Source organism: Pseudopipra pipra, chromosome 27 (assembly GCF_036250125.1).
Source record: "Pseudopipra pipra isolate bDixPip1 chromosome 27, bDixPip1.hap1, whole genome shotgun sequence".
Taxonomy (NCBI): domain Eukaryota; kingdom Metazoa; phylum Chordata; class Aves; order Passeriformes; family Pipridae; genus Pseudopipra; species Pseudopipra pipra.
Window position 1 is genome coordinate 5,505,485 of NC_087575.1, and position 20,105 is coordinate 5,525,589.

Here is a 20,105-nt window from a genome sequence, read left to right on the forward strand (position 1 = left end):
ACTCTCACCCACCCTCACACACACACACGGTACCGCCGTGGCAGCAGCACTCCCAGCCCCCCTGTGCCCTGGGAATGCCCTGCTGGAAAATCCCAACCCTCCTGTGGAAGAGCTGTGGGGCAGCAACAGCTCCCGGGGGGTCTCCAGCTCTTCCCTGGCTCAGTCCCAAACCAGTTCCCTGTGAGTTCACCTGGGGTTCTGTACCTTTGCTGAGATGTGTCTCCATCAGCCCCGGGGGGCTCAGACCTCCTGTCCCTCACCTGCAGTACTGAGGGGCCTGAGACACCCCAGCACCACCCCTGTGTCCCACAGGCAGGGCAACGGGAGGAGATGGCTCTCAGCTCATTCCCAGCTAAAAATCTACTTGTCTCTCTGTGCCTCAGTGCAGAAAAGTCTTGTAGCTTTAAAAAAATACCCACTTTGGCTTTAGTCCTTTTGCCAGCAGAGGTAGTGGAGTCGTGTTGAAGGGTTGATTCATCTCTTTACAGAAAAGGAAGCTCAAGATTATACTGGCCAGGGCTGGGGATGGATTTGGGATGTGGTGGCCTTGAGAAGGAGGAAGAAGCACCTCTCCATGGGGACCTGCTCCATGCCCAGCTGCAAGAGCAGAGGGTTGGTCCTGGACTTGCAGCTCTTTGGAGACCAAATGACTGTAAAACCAACGCCCTGAGAGCTCAGCAGTGCTCAGGACCCTGCAGCCAGGCCAACCTGCCACTGAGCCCGACCACAGCCTGCAGCTGCTCTTGGCGTGGCTCCTGCCAGGGAGAGAAATGCCCATTGATCCAAATGCCCATTGATCCAAATGCCCATTGATCCAAGCAGCAACACAGACGCCGTCAGCTGGTACCAGGGGAGCCCTGGTGGCTTTGGGGCAGGAAATCCATCCTGGGCTCCAGGTGCCAGGTACAGTCAGTGCCAGTGAGGAACATCCCCAGACCTGGCAGATGGCACAGCACAGCCCTGGGTTCCTTCCCAGTCCTCAACAAGCACACAAGGAGGGTCTGCCCCTGTCTCCTGGAGCTGGTGCTTCACGGCTGCCGGGCTGAGCCAGGTCCTGGCAGGCTGTGCCCCCGTTCCCCTGCCAGGGGACTCAGGGGTTTTGTGTGAAAGCTCCAGCCAGGAACCAGCCAGGACTCGCCTGCAGCTGACACACCAAACCCCCCTGGCCCCTGCAGCTCTGAGCATCCCTCCCACCCCTCCACCTCCCAGGTTTCTGTGTCTGGGCAGTCTCTGGGATTTGCCCCTTTGCCCGTCCCAGTGCCCACAGTGGTTCTGTCCGGTGGCTCAGATGAGCCGGGGCTGCAGCTCACGGCCCCTGGCACCCCCAGGGGTGCTGTGCTGGCTCGTGCTGTCCCTGGGGGCAGCAGGGACGCGGCTCTCGGGGGGCTCCTCCGCGTCGCTCTGCTCGTCCCCGGGGCTGCGGCAGCGGGGCCCGGAGCCCTCGGTGTCCGACTGGCCCGCGCTGCAGCTGCGGCTCCGCGGCCCCTCGCTCCCCTCGTCGCAGAACTGAGCCTCGTCCGTGCTGGTCTCGCTGCCCTGTTTGCTCAGGTGGGTCCGTGGCTCCCCAGCGTCCTCCAGCTCCGAGTCGGAGTCCACGGAGCGGTCGCCGGACTCTGCGGGATGGAGGAGCCCTGTCCACGCTCCCACCCAGCTCTGGCAGGAGCTTCGTGCAGCCAACCCGGGGTCCCCGGGGCAGGGGAAGGGGCTGTGTGACCCCCGTGCCTCCCGAGGGACCCGCACCCACCAGGAGCCCCCCGTGCCCTTCACTGACCTGCGAGCGAGTCGGCGCTGAAAGCCAAACCCCCCTTCTCCGAAGGCAGGTCCAGGTAGGGGACAGTGCTGGGGGCAGCCGTGGGCTGGGAGGGAGAGGGATGATGGTGAGGGCACGGAGGAGAGGAGTTCTCATTCACTTGGCTCCAGAGAACACCATGGAATGTCCCCTCCCCAGATTCCTACCTCCTCTGTGGCGCCTGAGCCGCGCCTGCCGGGCTCAGCCACCACCTCCTTGTGCTCGAAGATGGTGGGGTAGAAGATGATGAGGGCCTCGATGATACGAGCTTGGTGGGGATAATCCACCAGTGAGGACAAGGAAATCGTGGCGTCCGTGGGCCTGGGACGCATCAGTGTTGGCCCAAAGACGATGCCCAGGTTGCCTGAGGTCATCTTGTTGTCCTGTTCCACTTCCATGATCCTGAGGAGGAGGAGGAGGAACTTGTGATAGCAAGGAGGGAGAAGGGTGGCTGGGCAGGGCTGGGGGAAGTGCTGGGCTGGAGCACATGAGCCTCATGAGAGGGAGAGAAGCAGCTGCAGTTGCTTCCCCAGGAAGCTGCACTCACCTCCCCGCCCCAGGGAAGAAAGGGAAGGTTCCCAGCACCCACAGGGGCTCTGTCCCTGCCCCTCTCACCTCCTCAGGTGCTGCAGGAGGTACTGGAGCGTGGCCATGTTCTCGTAGGGAAGCTCCTTCAGCAGCTCCCTCAGCTTCAGCACCAGGCTCAGCACCACCCGGTCGGTGTCGGCTCCTCTGTCCACCAGCTCGGGGCCGCCCTTCCCGCCCCGGCCCTTGGCCTCCCCGCCCTGCAGGCTCTCCTTGGCCAGCCCCATCAGCTGGTTGTACAGCCGGAAGGGCATCAGGGGCTCTGGCAGCTGCAGAGAGAAGAGGGGAGATGGTCCCAGGAGCTCCCACCTCTGCCAGACCCAGACCTGTCCTGAGCTGCTGAGCTGGGGACACTTGGGGCTTTCCAGTGAGGAAACATCCCTGAAGTGCCCCCATGGGCAGGAGGTGGAACGAGAGGAGCTTTATCATCCCTTCCATTCCAGGATTCCACGAGTCTGTGACTCCCAGTGCTGCAAACCCTCTACCCCCAGGTGATGTTTATTTATCCATCTCCTGGAGCGTGTCAATCCAGCTCATTAGTCCTGGCCAAGGAGCACTTGTGAAGTTCAAGCCAAAAGCAGCCTTTGATCCACCTGTGGCTGCTCCTTGCTGGGTCGAGGTGCAGGGATTCCCTTTTTTGGCCTGGAAAAGCTCTGGGTGGGGTGGGCCCAGCAGCAGGTTCCCCAGTGGACAGAAGGTGGCTGGGAAGAGGACAGGGATGGGTTGTTTTGGGTGGGAAAGGCAGGATGTGAAGGGCACAGGATGTGAAGGGCACAGCCTGGGGTGAAGGCAGGGCTGTGGTGGGGGAAACTCTGCTTTGAAGTTTGTGTGAAGCAGCCGGAGCTGGTGCTGACTGCTGGGTGTTCCACATGGCTGGTGATGTTTTCAGGGTGGTTTAAACGGATGTTCTGGGGACAGGCTGCCTCACAGCAGAGGTGGTTCCCTCCAGCCAGCCCTTTACAGAGGGACTTTAACCCATTTGTCTGCAGTGAGGCAGCAGGTCAGGGCTCAGGACCGAGTTACCCCTCTTGTTCCACTCTACTTGTCTTTGGAGAAACCACAGAGGCAAATCAGAACCTTTGCTCCTGGTGTGCAGGAGCCCAGGGACGTGGCTCCCCCCGTGATGTAACAGAGAAAGGCAGCACAAAAAGAGTTAATCCCCAGCTGCCTGAGAGGGAGAAGCAGCTTCCCCTGCCTTGTGGTGACTGTGGGAGGATGTGGGTGATGCTGTTTGCACCGACAGTTTGGGTGCAGGGGGGGGGTGCCTGGGGCAGGACTGCCATGGGGGACCCGAGGGGCAGAGACCCCCCTGAGCCCGGCCCAGGGCAGCCCCAGGGGCAGAGCCCACCCCAGGGGGCCGTGACTCAGCCTGTGCAGGGTGACCTTGGCTGGTCCCTTCCCCTTTTGGGGTGCCCAGTTCCCCACTGCAGGGCGGAGGGTTCGTGCTGCAGTCGCTGTTCCCGGCTGTGACTCAGTGTGGGCTGAGCTGGGGGGTCACTGTGGCCCCAACCCCACCCCAACCTGATCCTGCTGGGAGGGGCCCCTCTGCACCCACCCCTGGTTATGGAGCCTGCCTTGTGTGGAATTCCTGCTGCCAGGTTGGTTCCTCTGCCACCTCCCGTCCCTCCCACCGCAGGAGGTACCAGCAGCACCTCACCTGTCTCAGGTAGAGCTTCAGGACGTTGCTGATGTCGTGGGGGGAGGCCTGGGACAGCTCCACCAGCTCCTTGCCATTCTCAAAGGCCTGGCAGAGCTTCTCCACGCGGGTCTTGACGCCGTTAACTCGATAGATGCCCTGGGAAAGAGAGAGAAGTGGAGCTGAGGCAAGGGGAGATGTTCCTCTTCATGTTTGCATGGGACAGTGAGCCCTGTGCTCCCACCCTCTCCTTTTGAGGTGGGAAATCCCTCCAGGAAGTCATTCTGGGATATCTCTTTTCCAGCTCAGCCATTCCTGCTTCACAGGAGAGCAGGAGGCAGGAAAGCTGAGTTTCCACGGGCAGAGTTTGGGGTATTTGGGCCAAGTTCATCCCTGGGATGAACTCCCTGGCTCCCTGCCCTGCAGAAATCCGAAACTGAGCCCGTTGGTTTTCCAGGGGATCCTTCCAAGGGCTGAGCCAGCTGAGGAGGAGGTGGAGAGAGGAGAGTGTGACTCACCTTGGTTTTCAGAGCCCGCTTCTCGATCTCCAAAATGCACTTCTTGACAATGAAGGGGATCCCGTCCGGGCTGCCCCGAGATGCCTCTGTGAAGTCCTGCCCAAAGAGCTGCAGCTTCCCTTGGAGCTTCTTGTGCCCACACTGGATGGCCAAGGTCTCCAGGCACTTCTTGTGGCAGGCCAGGTAGCACTAGGAGAGAGAGGGGAAGACGTGGAGGTGGGAGGGCAGCTACAGAGAAACACCAGGCATCGCTCAGAGCATGCTGGGAGCCAGGAAAAATGCTTTGGAGATACTGCAGGACCGATGGAAAGCACCTGGAACCCTCCCCAGAGGAGGAATGGCCTCCTGAACATGGTCAGAGCTGGGCTCAGGTGGGTTCCACCCCCAGCTCTCTTCCCACTTCTCCCAGCTCACCTCCTCACACTCAGCTCCCTGGAAGTACACGTAGCTGTTGCACTCCCGACACTTGGAAGGGGCACGGAGCTTCCTCAGCCGGTGGGTCTGGGCAGCCTTGGACAAGCCAACATTCCGGAAGGGCCCCGTGGGAGCTGCCAGCTCCGGGCTGATCCCATTGATGCCTGTGGGCAGAGCAAGAGGAAATGTGAGGTCAGGCACAGCATGAGCAGGGCGGTCACTGTCCCTGGTCTGAGCAGGGCTCATCCCTTGGGAAAGGCAGTGCTACCAGGAACACCGTCAGGAATCCCCAGCAACTGCTGGGTTTGCCTCTGGAACTACTGGATTTGGGAAAAGTGGCCCTCAGGGACTCCTGCTGGAGGGGTGGTGCAGCAGCAGCACTGTCACCTCCCACACTGTCACCTACTCTGCTCAAAGGGGGTGGTGGTCTCATCCTTCTCCTCCAGCTCCTCACTGGAGGACACGGTGCCGTTGGACGAGAGCCGCTGGAGCTTGTGGCTGAATTCACCTGTCCAAGGAAAACCCACAAACTGGTGAATCAGTGGCAAAGCTGCTTCTCCTCTGAAAACTCATCCCACCCCATCCCATCAGAGACTGGGATCAGCACAGCCATTCACCAACAGGTAAACAAGGGTTGGTCCAGCCTAACTGGAGTGCTCTGGGTTTAGACTGGCTGCACTGGGAGGGGCTCCTGAGCTGTTCCCGTATCTACCTGCACTGGAATCCAGGCTGCTTTCAGCATCAGCAACAGTGGTTGGCCAGGATTTATGGACCTGGTGTCCCCTCCCACCTGCAGAGAGAACAAACATTGGGATTGCCGTCTGTGTTCGGGAGGGAACAGTGGGAGAACAGTGTGGGTGCTGGGAGAAACTGGGATGTCTGGGGGAAGCTGCTGGTGAAGGGGCTGCTGGGGTTTGGTGCCTCCAGTGACACCCAGCAAGGAAAAGGGGATGGGCAGATGGATGATGGTCTCTTAGGGAGCGAAGCGCCACAGATCTGGTTTAGTGTCCTCCAGGGAATTCCGCCTGGGAGGCTCCCGGCCCGTCCTGCTCCAGGCTCACCTCTCCGCTCGGCCGCCTCGGCTCCGCTCGGAGCCTCCTTGGCTCCTGCCCCTCCTTCAGAGCCGGCCCCGGCCCCCTCGGCACTCGTGGGGAACTCGCCGGCGTTGAAGCTGCCCTTCCGTGCCCGAGAAAAGGGGGACCTGGAGGGGAAAAGGGAACGTGGATGGGAAGGAAGGAAGGACACTCGGAAACCTTATCCACGGCTGCTCTCCACCAGTCTTGGGATGCAGAGGTCTCTCTTAAATCCTCGACAGCCCGTCTCATCCACTGAAGGACGTGAGGGGAATTCTGAGCTGGTCCAACTCCAGCATTCCCAGCAGGAGCTGCCTTCAGGAATGCCGAAAGCACCCCGGCTCCTGCAGGAGCGCGTGGGCAGCCACGGGAGCGGGAGATGGCGCGGGGGACGCGGCCGAGCTGGAGCATTGCCCGGGGGTGGCTCCCCCGTCCCCCCTCACCAGGCGTTGTGGGACACGTAGGGCTCGAAGTCGTACTGCACGTCGGGCTCGTCCCCGCGCTGCAGCTGCCGCACGTGGGACGCGTACTGCTGGCCCGGGTCGTACAGCTTGCTGCTCTCACACAGCGTCTGGAAGTTCACGGGCAGCGGCGCCGTCTGCATGTGCATGGTCTGGTAGAAGGAGATGGTGGCCTAAAAGAGACGTGGAGAGAGACCGGCGTGAGCCCTGTGAGCTGAGGAACCAGGGGCTCCAGGTCAGGTGGGCAATCAGGAGCACAGAGCAGCACTTGTTCTGCAGCCTTGAGCCTCGGTTTTTCTGAGCACGAGGGAGAGCGGAGCTCTGCACCCACCTGGGCCCCTGATGGCTCTGCTGGGAGGCCACTCCGAACCCTCTGGAGCAGAGCACGTCCACCTCCTGCCCTGGGGACGCCCCAGTCCAGCCCCACTCACCGACTTGATGACCTGGTCACTCTGTTTGATCACCTCGTGGATCTGCCGCAGGGAGTTCACCTTGGTGTCCTCCAGCTCCTGCTTCTGCGTGTTGGCATCGGCCACGCAGGTGCGATACGTGGCCATGGCCTCCTCTGCCTGGAGTCGGGAGAGATGAGGACAGCTCAGAGGTGAGGAGAACACAGAGAACAGCCCCTCGGACCACGTTCCTCCAGGCACTCCCATGCCATGCTCAAGGATCCAGGGGAGCTCAGGTCACTCCACGTGGCTCAGGGCGGCTCCTGCGCAGGGACAGCAGGAGCAAGGAGGTGCCTCCAGAGCTGTCACCTTCTTACCTTGTTCTTGGCCTCCTCTTCCAGCCGCCTCTTCTTGTCCAGGGTTTTGGTGGTGATGCTGCTGGTCGTGTTCTGCTGCTCCTCCTCTGCTTTCACCGCCACGTACTTGGCCTTGTCGTGCTCCTCGCTGCGCTGCATGTACGTCTGCTTGGCCTTGCGCAGGTTCCCCTCGGCCTCTTGCTGCCAGGGTGAGCGATGACCCGGGTGAGGATGGAACCCAGCCAGGGAGTCACCAGCTCCCGTGGGCTCCCCAGGGTCCCCCAGCACAGCAGAGGCACCCAAACACCCGACACTGCCAGAGAGGGGCAGGGGGTCCAGCATCCTTAGAGGGGCACGTGCCCGGGGTGCTCCAGGCTGCGACACAAACCCATCACTCACCAGTTTCCTCTGTGCCCGGTGCCACTGCTCCTTGATCTCCTTCCTCCGCTTCTCGTGCTCGAGGCGTCTCACCATCAGCGGCTGGATTGGGAGGAACAGCCCCGTGATGCCCTGAGCTGAGTGCTCTGCTCTGCCCTTGCCAAGGCTTTGCAAGGAGAAGTGCCCTGTGCTGGTCACTGTTGCTGCCAGCATGGCCAGGTCACAGGCACTGGTTTGTGCCAGGGATGAAAATCTGCAGCCTGGGAAGTGCCAGACGCAGGTTCCCTCTGGACTGAGCTAAGGAAGAGCCACCTCTGCAATGCCAGGACCACCAGCCCCAGGAGGACCCTTCGACCCCTCACCTGGAGGAAGGTTTGGTGCTGCAGGGTGTTGGCTGCCTGCAGAACCGACGTCCCATGCTCCATGTCCTGCTCCAGGGCCAGCAGGTAGATGGACAGGAAAGGCATGTTGGTCTGGGAAATGGGAAAATACACCACCCTGAGCCCCAGCACCTGCCCAAGGAGTCACGTCCTTGGGGGAGGAAGAGTCAGAGGTGTGATGGGGCTGGTGGCTGCTGGTAAAGGCCTCATCCTGAATTTTTCCAGGCAGAGCTCTGGAGACCTGCCTGCATGTTCTCCTGGGCTCTGGAGCTGGGGCATGTGGGATGGGCTCCTCAGGGCTGCTGACTCTCAATCCTGCCCAGCTCTGGGGGCTTTAGGGACATGGGGACTTACCTCCTGGCTCATGGTTTGCTTGCAGCTGTTTGCCATTTTCTGGAGCCCTTTAGCAAACTCCATCTCTGGAAGAAAAAGTTTGGAAGTGAAAAGGCACGCGAGACACTGGGAATTCCCTGGAGGAACCCAATCTTCTTTTGAAAGATAAATCAGGAACTTGAAGAGTGAAGTTCCCACTTCCCTGGCAGTGTTGGTCTCCCCCCAGACTCTTGTAGGGACCTCGACCTGCCCCAGGGCTCAGCCCTGCTCCAGAGGGACCCACCCACCATCCCCCTGCTCACCCAGCGTGGTCCTTTTCTCCAGGTACGAGATCAGGTCCTTCATGTACTTGGAGATGGTTTTGGCGTACTGGAGAGCAGCGTCCACCCCCCCCTCGCAGCGCTGCAGCATCACGTCCACTTCCTCGGCCGCGGGACGGGCTGCAGGGGGACACCCCGTGAGCTTCCAGTGCAAACCTCCCCAGCTCCGAGCCCGCCCCGTGCTGTGCCGGTCCTGCCGACCCCGGTGCCACAGCCCTGCTGCCTCTTCCCAGCCGAGGAGCCAAGTGTGGCTCAGGATCACAGCGATGACAGGGAAGGCGCCGGTTCCTGCTCAGCCAGGCACCCCCACCCCAAACCCTGCACCCACCCTCGTCCTGCTCACCCGCGTTGTAGCTCTCCACGCCCACAGGCACACTGTCTCCTCCAGGCCCAGGGATCCCCCCGCAGAGGCTCTCCATACTCTTTGAGGATTTGGAAAGAAAAGGGGCTGGTCAGCCAAGCAGATGGAGGGGAGGCTGGAACCTGGAGCTGCCGGAGCTTCAGCTGTTGCTGGAAGTTGGCTGTGCCCAGGCTGTGCCCAGGCTGTGCCCAGGCTGTGCCCAGGCTGTGCCCAGGCTGTGCCCAGGAGCTCATGGGAATGTCTCTGGAGAAACACCCTGCTCTGGGCTCCCATCAGAGCTGGGGGAGGAGCCAGAGCCCCACGGCTCACCTGGTTCTGGTCGCTGGGAGGGATGGAGAGGAGGGTGCTGCTGTCCACCTCCCCCATGAGGAACTCGGACACCCTGTGGGGAGAGGTGACAGCACAGGGACAGTGACATGGGCTGTCACCCAGCAGCACTCACGGACCAGCTGTGGAGGCAGCTGCCCACAATCCCTTACGTGCTGCTGAAGGACACAGCGATGGTCTCCACGGCCTTCTCGAACTCCCGCTTGTCCGCCTCGTTGTTGGATTCATAGTGGAACCCTGGAGAAGAGGAAATGTGGGAGCCCTGTCACTGTGTACCTGTCCCTCTCTCAGCAGGAGAAGGACCCGCTGGCTCACGGTGGTATCAGGGGAGCTGTGGGGCTGGGGTGGGGCTGGGGCAAGCTGAGGGAGCAGTGGGGAGGATCATCCCTATGGATGATGGATTCCTCCAACACAGCATCCCCTCGCTTTCTCCCAGGACTGACTTTCCTGCCAGCATCCCTTGGCTCATGTTTCTGTTTATTCCCGTTACTCAGGGCTGCTGGAAAAGCACTGCTGGACCTGTTCCACTGCCTTCCCTGCCTCATGGCTCCTCCAGACCCTGCTCTGAGCAGGATGGACTCCTCCAGGAGGGCTCTTGGCCAAAAGAGGAACCGCCGGTGGCAGAGGGAACCGGCGCAGACAGTGCTCAGCAGACACCCATGGCACGGGTAAGCAGCAGCCAGGGAGGGCTCCTGGGCAGCCCCTGGGTCTGCTCCTCGGGGGGAACTGAGCTCCCCGTTGCAGTGAGGGGCTGGGGTCTGCCCCCAGTGCACTCCCTCCCGTCCCCACGTGGGGCCAGCCCCCAGCAGCCCTCTCGCCACCCCCCGTGAGCCTTCCTGTCCCCTGCGGTTGCTGTTGGGTGTCCAGGAAGCGGCGGCTGACGCAGGAGGTGGTGCTGTGGTCGGTGCAGTCACCCCCTCCCCGTGGATGACAGCAGAGGGAGGTGGTGCCCAGCCAGGGCCTGGCCTCCCAGACCCCGCTCTGTAAACACGAGGGGTTGCCAGGAGCAGGATCTAATTATTTCAGTGTTTTTCCTGTGGCTGTGCCTGGAAACCCCCAGGCAGGATCTGTCATTTCTGACACTATATCGTCCTGAAAGCTGGACCACGGCAAGAAGCAGCTGATGCTTTTGCCTTCTCTGCCAGCCCATGGGGCAGCTCCGCTCCTGGCAACCCCCCCCATGGGCTCCCCAGCCCCACACCCTGACACAGGGCAAGAGGGGAGTGGGACAGAGCTCCCAGCCCCTGTCTCACCCTTGACTTTGGAGATGAGGGTCCCAGCAGCTGTCAGGGTCTCCAGGGTGTTGAGCAGTGGGTACTTGTTGATGACCTGGCGCAGGATGCGCAGGGTTTCGCCCAAGCACTCGTGGGCCAGCGGCCGCTGGGGCTCCTTGGGGTCTGCAAGAGAGGGGGCTGAGCCCTGTGTCCCTGTCCTGGGTCCCTGCCCCGTGTCCCTGCCCTGCATCCCTGTCCTGTGATCCTGTCCCACGTCCCTGTCCCATTTACCTCCCAGCCACATGCCAGGCATGGTCCTGCCATCTCCCAGACCATGCAGCCCCTCCCCTTGGCCTTGGGGCATGGCCTGTCCAGCACCTCCCCACAGCCCTGGCCGTGTGTCTCCTGCCCAGCCCAGTGGTGGCCGGGGGGAAGCCCAACCTTTGAGGTGTTTTTTCCGCAGTAGTAACTTTTTCCCTTGAAAGCAGTTTGGGAATTTCCTCCTCGTTTCCTTCCCTCCCTCCTCCCAGATGGGAGGGATGTGGCAGGTCTGTCCTGCCATCATGCCAGCCTGGCTCACTGCGTCCTGCAGGTCCTTCCCCAGGACTGTCCCCTCCCTCCGTGGGCTCCAGCTGCCAGCCTGAGGGTCTGGCCTGGTCAGCACAGGACATGGCTGGGCACTCGCAGCCTGGTTAGGAGGTGAGGAGCCTTGTGCAGGGAGGTGCTGGGGTGGGGGACTGGCACTCACTGCCCAGCCAGGCAAAGCCCCCTGCCCAACCCAGCCCCCAGCTCGGGGTCTGGAAGGGGTTTCTGCAAAACCAGGGCTGAGAACAGTGTGCCCCCTACGCCATGGGATCGATGCATCTCCTGTGCCCCCTTGGGCAGGGACAGGCGCTCGTGGGCCCACAGACCACCCAGCCCCATCCTGACGGCCACCCTGGTGGGTTGGGGGCTCGGGGGGCCATGCCCAGCACCCTGCAGGGCTCAGGGGGCCCTGGCAGGCGGCTGGCACCGCTGCACTGTAAACAGGAAAACGGGCGGATGAAAATAGCTCGCGGCAGGAAGCCGCGTTATCCCGGCCCTGAGCTCCGGCAGCCACTCACCCACCACCCACCCACCACCTCTGCCCGCAGCTCCACGGCCCCCTGCGGGTCCTGGTGGGCTCTGGCCTAAGCAGAGAACCCCCACCCGCGGGGGGCTCTGTCCCCGGGGTGCCCTGCAGCGCTGTGACATGGGTGTTTGGCACTGGGTGGGCACCCAGGCACTCACCATCGCGCAGCACCACGTCCCGCAGCTTCTCCAGGGCGTCGGCGAAGCGGGCCACGTCCGCCAGCAGCTGGGAGATGTCCTCGGGGTCGATGAAGGGCCCCTCCCCTCCCTCCATGGGGCTGTAGGATGTGGGGGTCTTGTGTCCCTTGGCCATGGCGCGGGGGGCCGCGGGCAGGGGGAAGCTGGCGGCGCTGGCATGGCGGCTGAGGCTGGTGGGGCGCTTCAGGGTGCCCACGGTGCTGGGGCTGGTGCTGAGCTTGGCGCTGGCCGCGGGCAGGTCCCCCAGGCTGGAGCCTGGTGCCTCCAGGCAATCCTTGCGGGAGAGGTCCTGGGGAGCGGGGAGGAGTGTGAGGGCACAGCCAGCGTGGTGGGGACCGTGCTTGGGCAGGGACAGGGCAGCACCCCAGGACTTGCCACACCACCAGCTTGGGGGATGGGGTGGTGTCTTCAGGGGCTGGTGCCAGACCCTGCAGCTGCACCATGCCTCAGTTTCCCCAGTCAGGCATCCCCTTTGGGGACCTTGGAGACAGTCTTGGGACCCCAGAGGGCAAAGACAGAGCAGGGAGGGTCTGGGCCAGGCCTGGGCAGGGTCTGGGCACTTGCCTGGCCATCCCCCACCAGTCCCTCTGGCTCTGTGTTCGTCATGGGGGCACACAGTGATCATGTGGGTGACACTGCTTGTCCACCCCAGCACCCACCATCCTGGGACTGTCCATCCCAGTGGACTGGGGACCTCAGCACAGCCAAACAGCAGCAGGATCCAGCCCACACGTCCCTTCCTCTTTTTCAGCTGGTCCCATGCTGGGGGAGGGGGCAGGGACAGGGACACCTCCCAGGCCACTGTTGGGGGTTTGGCAAGTATTTTACAGATGGAGGAAGCCCCCAGTTTCCAGGGGCAATATTGCCCCGAGGGAGGGGTTGGTACCAGCACTGTCCAGGACCGTGCATGGCTTGGGGATCAAGGGTCTGTGAGCACGGGGAGGGGACCCTGCAGCCCCCAGCCCACTCAGCAGCTCCCATCAGGGACCCTCAGGCACCCAGGTGTGACACGAGTGTGCGGGGTCTCAGCATCCCGGGCCGGGCGCTGCCGGAAGCGTCTTTGGCAGACACGGAGTGCCGAGAGCACGAGGCTTCCGTGGGCGAGGGCAGAGGGGAGCTCAGCCCCACGGGGGGGCCAGACCACCACGGGGCTGCAAGGGCACCCAAAGGGCCCCACCCCAAAACGCCTGGGGCCAGCCCGGCCCTGTCCCCGTCCCCCCCGGGGTGCAGCGGCCCCGGTACCCCCCGGCCCTCCCCCCGGGGTGCCCCGGCCGTACCGTCAGTCGCACGGCGGGCGCGCAGGGCAGCGAGTCCAGGGAGCGCTGGGGCGGGTGGGCTCTGCCCGCCGCCGCCCAGGGGCTGTAGCTGTTCCTGCCCGCGGCCCGGCCGAGCATCCCGCCGGCCGCCACCCATAGGCCCCTCTCCGGGGGCTCGGGACGGGGGCGGGGGCGGGTGCCCCCCGCTAAGGAGCCGCGGGTGGGCTCCGGAGCCCCGACGGCCGCATCGTGCCAGCCCCGTCTCGCCCCACGCACCGGGCTGGGGCGCAGGCGCGGGGCGGGCGGTGCGGGGTGCCACGGGGAGCCCCGGCCGCCGTCCGGCCCCACGGAGGTGAGGCGCTTCCTCCCGGCCCCTCCGGCACCGGGGGGCTCCGCACGTCAATAAATAAATACATGGCAGAGCTGAGCTGCCTGAGCCCGGTGTCCCCAGGGAGGTTTGGGAATCTCTCTGTCCTCCCCAAACCCTCGGACACAGCCCCGCATTTCCTCCCTGTCCCTTCCAACCCTTCCGCCTCCCTCGGCGGCTGCTCTGTCCCCCTCATCTGGGGCAAAATGTCCCCCCAGCCCAGTGAGCTGGGTCCTTCCTCGTCTTCTTTCTCCTCCTCGCAGACCTCCTGGACGTATCCAGGTCCCCATTGCCACTCTGTGGCTCTTCCCAGCAGCTCTGTGGGTGCTGTTGCCCCCACAACCCCCAGGGACCCATGGCCCCCGCCCTGCCAGAGACACCGGGGGACACTCACCGGCAGGGTCTGTGGGACGGGGCTTCCCGCCCGGCTCTTCTTGGAGATGGAGGGGGTTTTAATCAGCTCCCGTTTCTTCCGGGAGAACATGGTTCCCGGGGGCCGAGCCGCTGCCCTCAGCCCCTCGTTCGGCCCGGCGGCCGTGCCGGCTGCTCACAGCCCGGCCACATTCGCGGGGCGCAGTGTCAGGAGGGCGCGTGTGACGCCGCCTCGTTTCCTCATCGGCTTCGCAGCCCGACCTGAAACAGGAAAAGCCGAACGCGCACCCAGGCGCGAGGCCGGGGGCAGGGGCACCCTGGCTGCCCTGCGGGGTCGTGGAGGGGCAGGTGGACGCCGGCACTCCTGGGGAGGGTGGGCTCGTTGGGGGCTTTGGGGGGTTTCAGTGCTGCAGCCCAGGGCTTAGAGAGGGGTGGGGGCCCGAGCCCCACACTGCGGGACCGGTGCTGGCCCCTGTGGGACCCCCACCCACTGGGAGGTTTACCGTGTTTGGGGGTGTCCCTCTGTCCATCCCGCTGGAGGCCCCGGGTGTGGGGGTGAATGGGATGGGGGGCTCTGGGCTCCCACCCGTGGGACGCTCCCGGCTCTGCCCCTTCGTGGGCTCGGTGGCGGTGCCGGGACCAGCCCCCCGGAGTCACTGCCCTGCCCCTCGCCCCCGGGACTCCCCCACCCGCGGGGCAATGGGACCCCACAACGGGAAAACAGGAGAGGCGGCCAATAAACCCCTGGAGAGGGACAGGATGGGACGGGCCCCCTCCGAGTGCTGCGTGGGGACCCCCGGCCGCTGCCCATGGGCTGCCCTGGCCGGCTGCCGGCCCCGCGGGACGGGAAGGACACTCCGCTTTTTCCCGGGAACCCCCCGCGGGCCGGGCCGGGCCGTCTCGCGTGGGCCATCTGCCGACCCCGGGGGGGACACGGGCACGGGTGGGGGTCGGGGCGAGGGGAGCGGGACTGCGGCGCGGGTGGGTGGGTGGAGGCGCGGGGGGTGCGGGGGCGGAGGAACGCGTTCGTGTGCCCCGCGTGTGCGCGTGACCGTGGGTGCGGGCAGAGAGGTGCGCGCGTGAGTGTGTGCGTGAGTGACCGAGTGTGCGTGTGCAGGGGAGCGCCCGTGGGTCGGGGGTGCGTGTGTGTGTGTGTGTGTGTGTGCACAACGCGTGCCCGGGGTCGGGGCGCGCACACCCGTGCACGCGAGTGTGTAAGGCGATGCACACGCCCTGGGTGCGTGGGTGTGCCCGTGGGTGCGTGGGTGTGCCCGTGGGTGGGTGCGTGGGTGGACCCGTGTGCCCGGGACGGCTCCAGCCCCGGTCTCGGCCTTCCCCGGGCTCCCGGCGCCCCCCGGTTCTCCCGGGGTCCCCCCGGGTCCCAGTGTTGGGGTTCGGAGCCACCCCACGATCCGGCCGCTCCTGCCCTTATTTGGGCATTTCGGCCCCGTCCAATCAGCGCGGGGGGGCCGGGCCCGGCCCCGCCCCCGCCCCGCCCGGCCCCGCTCCGGTACCGGCTCCGCTGCCCGTGCCCCGCTCCGGTACCGGCTGCGCGCCCCGCCATGAGCAGCTCCCAGTTCAACAAGGGCCCGTCCTACGGCCTCTCCGCCGAGGTCAAGAACCGGGTGAGCCTCGGCGGGAACCGGGGGGACCGGGACCACCGGATGGGGGCAAGTCGGGGGCTGGGGATTACCGGGGCCTGCAGGCGCTGCGGCTGCCGGTGCTCCTGGAGGTCTGGGAGAGCCGGGCATCCCGGTGCCGCTGGGGGTCCCGGTTTCATCCCGGGGTTCTGGAGAACCAGAGGGTCCTGGTGCGCCCCTGGAATGCGGAGCCGGAGGGGTCCCAGTGCCACCGGGGACGGAGAGTGGAGAAGTCGGGGGTTCCCGGGAGGATGGAGAGCTGGGGGTTCCCGAGAGAATGCGGAACTGAGGGTCCCGATGTACCGGAGTCTCTGAGGGGTGGGGATGCCAGAGCTGGGCTCCTGGTCTCGCGGTGCCCTGAGCCTGCCGGCAGGGTCCCGGGGAAGTGTCTTGGGGGGACCGGGGCTGGGAGAGGTCCCGGGCACCGGCTGCCTCTCCCGTGCAGTGGCCGCTATTGCTCCCGGCAAGGCTCGGGGCCAGCTCCACGGAGCTTCACTTTCTGCTTCCCCACAGTTGCGCATCCCCCGCGGATGCTCCGCGGCCTTCGCTGGGAATGGGGCTGTGACCCCGGTGACTCTGCCCGGGGCCGGAAGGGAAAAGGGGAACGGGAGCCTCTGGGCGGTCTGTTTGCACCCCGAGGAGGGAGCTGTGTGCCGCGGGGTGCAGGCAGCTGCCAGCACCCTCCTGCCTCCTCGGCAGCTCACAGGGGTCCTGCTGGGCCGGGGGGACACAGCTGCCCCAGGCCGTAGGTGGCACCAGCAGTGGCCGAGGTGCTGGGCTGTGCCCAACCCCGGGTGAGCAGAGACTGAGCTGTGGTCACCCCAGGGCTGGTGGCCTGTGCTGCCCGGGGACACAGGAGCTGCCTGGATGGGGCCAGGGCAGGCAGAAGGAGGGCCAAGTGGTGGTGGGTGTGTGGCTGCAGGGATGTGGTGGCTGTGGCTCCTTACCCATCCTTGCAGGGGATTTACGTTTCATAAGGAGCGGACGGGCCCCGGCCTGCCTGGGGCTGGGCTGCCCTGGCGCTGAACGGATGACACGCGCCGGAGCCTCCCCACCATGTGCTCTTGGTGCTTTGGGTTGATTCAGCAAGACATGAGCCAGTCTGACTGCCCCAGTGTGTCTGCTGGAGGTGACATCACCAACTGGGAACCAGTTAAACCAGCGCCGTGCTCCCAGTCTGTGCAATCCCTTGCAAAGTGGGCTGCGGTGGGATCTCTCTGGGGCTGGTCCTCTCTGCCTGCTCCTGTGCCCTGGGAAACCCTCACATTGGCCATGGGGAGGGAAGAAGAACTGTCTGCAGCTGCCCGTGCTCCAGAAAATCATCTGGTGGGACTGTGGAATCCCCCTGGCCGGGACACACGTGGTGTGTGACCCAAGGTCCTGCATCAGTCAAGTTCCCCTTTGAGGCCAGAGCATCTCCCCACCACACAGCAGGGCTGGACTGTGTCCATTCCAGCGTCTCCCTTTGTCCAGGAGGACGGGACTCATGGCCCCCCCACATAACGGGAGCAGGAGAGGACTGGATGGGCGAGAGGTCGGTGGGTGCCCTGAGGCCACCTCTGGGTGCTGGCTGAGCATCAGAGGGACGGGGCTGGGGCAGGACAGCACTCGGGGCTTCCAGGCTCTTTCCATCTCAGGACAGGATGCCTTTCTCTTGCCTCATGGGCCAGGGCCGAGGCAAGATGCCGATGGTGGAGATGCTGCCGGCCCTGGCAGCTGGTCTCCATTTGGGAGGAGGCGTCCACATTCCTGGCATAGCCGCGGTGACCAGGAATCTGCGGCGGCTGCTGGGCTTTGCCGGAAGGGAGAGCATCTCGTGGCCAGACCCCTGGGGATTGGAAGGGAGAGCATCTCGTGGCCAGACCCCTGGGGATTGGAGCTGGGCTCCCGCAGGCTCCAGGGGACAGGGAGGGACAGACCCATGGAGGGGGCACTTCCCCCTGGCCCCCACAGGGAGTTCCTCCTCATCCTTTTGGAATGGTTCAGAAGCTGCTGTGTCTGATGGCAGCATCATCCTCCTGTCCCCATTCCCATCCTGGGGAGGGGGGAACTATTCCCTTGAGGGGTTTGGGGTGCACACAGGGCTGTGCCTGAGCTGCCCTCACCCACCCCCTCCAGCTTGCCCAGAAGTATGACCCGCAGAAGGAGGTTGAGCTGCGGACGTGGATCGAGAGCGTCACGGGGCAGCAGATCGGGCCTGATTTCCAGAAGGGGCTGAAGGACGGGGTGATCCTCTGCGAGTGAGTCCCGGATTGGGCGGGGACGGGGAACACCAGCCCTCCAGGGGACCCCTGCCAGCCTTTGGGGTGGAAAGGGTGGGCTGGATCCGCACCAGTGGGACCTGCTGGGTCACCCCCAAAGGGTCTCTGTCTGTGGAGAGCCCTGAGGACCAACAGGGACCTGGGCAAGGAATTGCATCACATGGGGGAGGCCTGGGCTGGATCCTCCTGAAAGGGGCCCATGCCCTGCAGCCCCTTGGGGCTCTGCCTGCCGCAGCCCCACATCCCCCTGCCTCCCTCCAGGCTCATGAACAAGCTGCAGCCCAACTCGGTGAGGAAGATCAACCGCTCAGCTCAGAACTGGCACCAGGTAAGTGCAGCCCTGCTGCCACCCACCCACTGTCCCTCTGTGGTCACCCACTGGGACTCACCCCTCTCCCCCTCCCTGCAGCTCGAGAACCTCTCCAACTTCATCAAGGCCATGGCCAGCTACGGCATGAACCCCGTGGACCTCTTCGAAGCCAACGACCTTTTTGAGAGCGGGAACCTGACCCAGGTGCAGGTGTCACTGCTGGCACTGGCGGGAATGGTGAGCACAGGGGGACGAGCAGCTTGGGAAGGGGCACTGTCCTGCGGGGACCCCCAGCCTGGGGTGGTGCCTGTGGGACCCTATGGCTCCCCCTGTCCCCCGTCCCTCCTCACCACCACTCCTGGCAGGCCAAGACGAAGGGGCTGCAGAGCGGAGTGGACATCGGTGTGAAGTACTCAGAGAAGCAGCAGAGGAATTTCGATGAGGCCAAGATGAAGGCTGGGCAGTGTGTGATTGGGCTGCAGGTGGGTTGTCCTGTGGAGTCCCAGGGGTGGGGGACTGGGAGAGGGGTGCCCAGTTCTGTCAAATCCTCAGCACTGTCATGGCTCCAAGCACAGCTGGAAGAACCTGAGGCTCGAGGTGCCTCAGGGTGGCTTGGGGAATTCTGGCTGTGCCCCCTGGGCTGGGGGCGATGGGGAGAAGGGGCATGTGTGGGGCAGCACATGCTCCTCACCAGACCCCTTTGTCAGATGGGCACAAACAAGTGCGCCAGCCAGTCCGGCATGACGGCCTACGGCACCCGGAGGCACCTCTACGACCCCAAGAACCAGATCCTGCCGCCCATGGACCACTCCACCATCAGCCTGCAGATGGGCACCAACAAGTGTGCCAGCCAGGTGAGCGCCTGTGCTGGGCTGGGAGGGTGTGGGGGGACCACAGCTGAGCCCTGCTCCATCCTGTTCTCCCTCCCAGGTGGGCATGACAGCTCCCGGCACCAGGAGACACATCTACGATGCCAAGATGGGGACAGAGAAGTGCGACAACTCCTCCATGTCACTGCAGATGGGCTCCAACCAGGGCGCCAACCAGAGCGGGCAGGTCTTTGGCCTCGGCCGCCAGATCTATGACCCCAAGTACTGCCCACAGGGCAGCCAGGGCGAGGTGGCCAACGCTGCCGGTGACCTGGGCGGGGACCCCCCTGGGTACCACTACTACTGTGAGGAGGAGGAGAGCTACTGAGCGGGACGGCACCAGCCCCGTCCGCACCATCTCGTGTACAGCCACACTGCCAGCCACATTCCAGCCTTCACTTCCGTCATTCCTTCTTTTTAAACTCTTTTTTAACTTTGGAAATTAATCTATTTTTCCGAGCAAGGAAATAAAGACCCTGTTTCTAGAGAGGAGCCTGGCCAGTTCCCATGGGAGCCCCCAGGTCCCAGGGCAGCGGGAAGGCGGTGGATGCTCCAGCACCGGGGAGTGGACAGTGTCACCTCTCACACACCCAGCGCCCACCATGTGCCCCTGCAACACCCCCGGATCCCTCAGCAAGGAGTGGGGGGCAGCTGTCTGTGCTGCACCCAGTGCTGCTGCTCGTTGCTGTGCTGGCAGGACCTGGCTCAGCCCCATGGAGGAGAGGGGCTGGGGTCGGTGGGACGTGGTGTGGGGGGAGCCCAGGGCACTGTGGGGCCTTGGGATTGTGAGTGTGTGAGTCAGTGAATGTGTGCACACGTGTTTGCACTCTCATGTAATCTCTAGATGCTGGAAATGCCTTTTTTGCAGAAGTCGTTGGGACCAAGATTCTGAGATGATGGTGTTGGCTGCAGGGCAGGGCTGGGAGCTGGCACACCCGGCACACCCTGCAGTGCTGCACCTCCGCAGCAATCCAGTCGCCCAGGCTGGAGCCAAAGCTGGCTCTGACGGCAATGCCCGAGTGCAGCCGGTGCCCCTTGACTTTCCCCTCCCGTGCGGTTTTTAATGGAGATGCTCTCAGATTGAAACATCTTATTTTTAAAAACAAACCCTTTCAACATAAGCAGGAGCTGGTCTCTGGTGCAGGCGCCTTGTCGGGGCTCAGGCGGGTCCCCGCCTGCCTGGGCAGT

The 20,105-nt window shown here is 64.2% G+C and overlaps 2 protein-coding genes and 1 long non-coding RNA gene across 5 annotated transcripts; 2 read left to right on the plus strand and 1 right to left on the minus strand.

The window, feature by feature from the left end:
* Nucleotides 1-461: 461 nt before the first annotated feature.
* On the minus strand, nt 462-14,060 carry ARHGAP45 (Rho GTPase activating protein 45). 3 transcript variants are annotated; one of them, XM_064637612.1, is made up of 23 exons: nt 13,860-14,060; nt 11,804-12,131; nt 10,574-10,717; nt 9,473-9,557; nt 9,303-9,375; nt 8,976-9,054; nt 8,615-8,752; nt 8,334-8,398; nt 7,962-8,072; nt 7,621-7,701; nt 7,243-7,422; nt 6,908-7,045; nt 6,459-6,649; nt 6,004-6,143; nt 5,655-5,732; nt 5,349-5,450; nt 4,943-5,106; nt 4,529-4,717; nt 4,032-4,169; nt 2,405-2,643; nt 1,957-2,191; nt 1,772-1,856; nt 462-1,613 (listed from the first exon to the last, which is right to left on the minus strand). In XM_064637612.1, exons 1-23 carry the CDS (start codon nt 13,947-13,949, stop codon nt 1,285-1,287), a joined length of 3,402 nt encoding a protein of 1,133 aa, XP_064493682.1. In that variant the 5' UTR covers nt 13,950-14,060; the 3' UTR covers nt 462-1,284. The 3 variants fall into 3 exon arrangements, with proteins under 3 accessions (XP_064493682.1, XP_064493681.1, XP_064493680.1); XM_064637611.1 differs by lacking the exon at nt 13,860-14,060 and adding an exon at nt 13,120-13,437; XM_064637610.1 differs by lacking the exon at nt 13,860-14,060 and having other exon boundaries at nt 11,804-12,559.
* Nucleotides 7,951-9,588, plus strand: LOC135403526 (uncharacterized). The gene is made up of 3 exons (XR_010425418.1): nt 7,951-8,045; nt 8,359-9,188; nt 9,222-9,588. It is a non-coding gene; the product is annotated as an uncharacterized LOC135403526 (long non-coding RNA).
* A 1,200-nt stretch (nt 14,061-15,260) lies between the features above and the next one.
* CNN2 (calponin 2) lies at nt 15,261-19,404 on the plus strand. The gene is made up of 7 exons (XM_064637624.1): nt 15,261-15,462; nt 17,596-17,717; nt 18,000-18,066; nt 18,148-18,285; nt 18,414-18,530; nt 18,756-18,902; nt 18,979-19,404. The coding sequence occupies exons 1-7, from the start codon at nt 15,400-15,402 to the stop codon at nt 19,243-19,245; spliced, it is 921 nt and encodes a 306-aa protein (XP_064493694.1). The 5' UTR covers nt 15,261-15,399; the 3' UTR covers nt 19,246-19,404.
* Nucleotides 19,405-20,105: the final 701 nt, after the last annotated feature.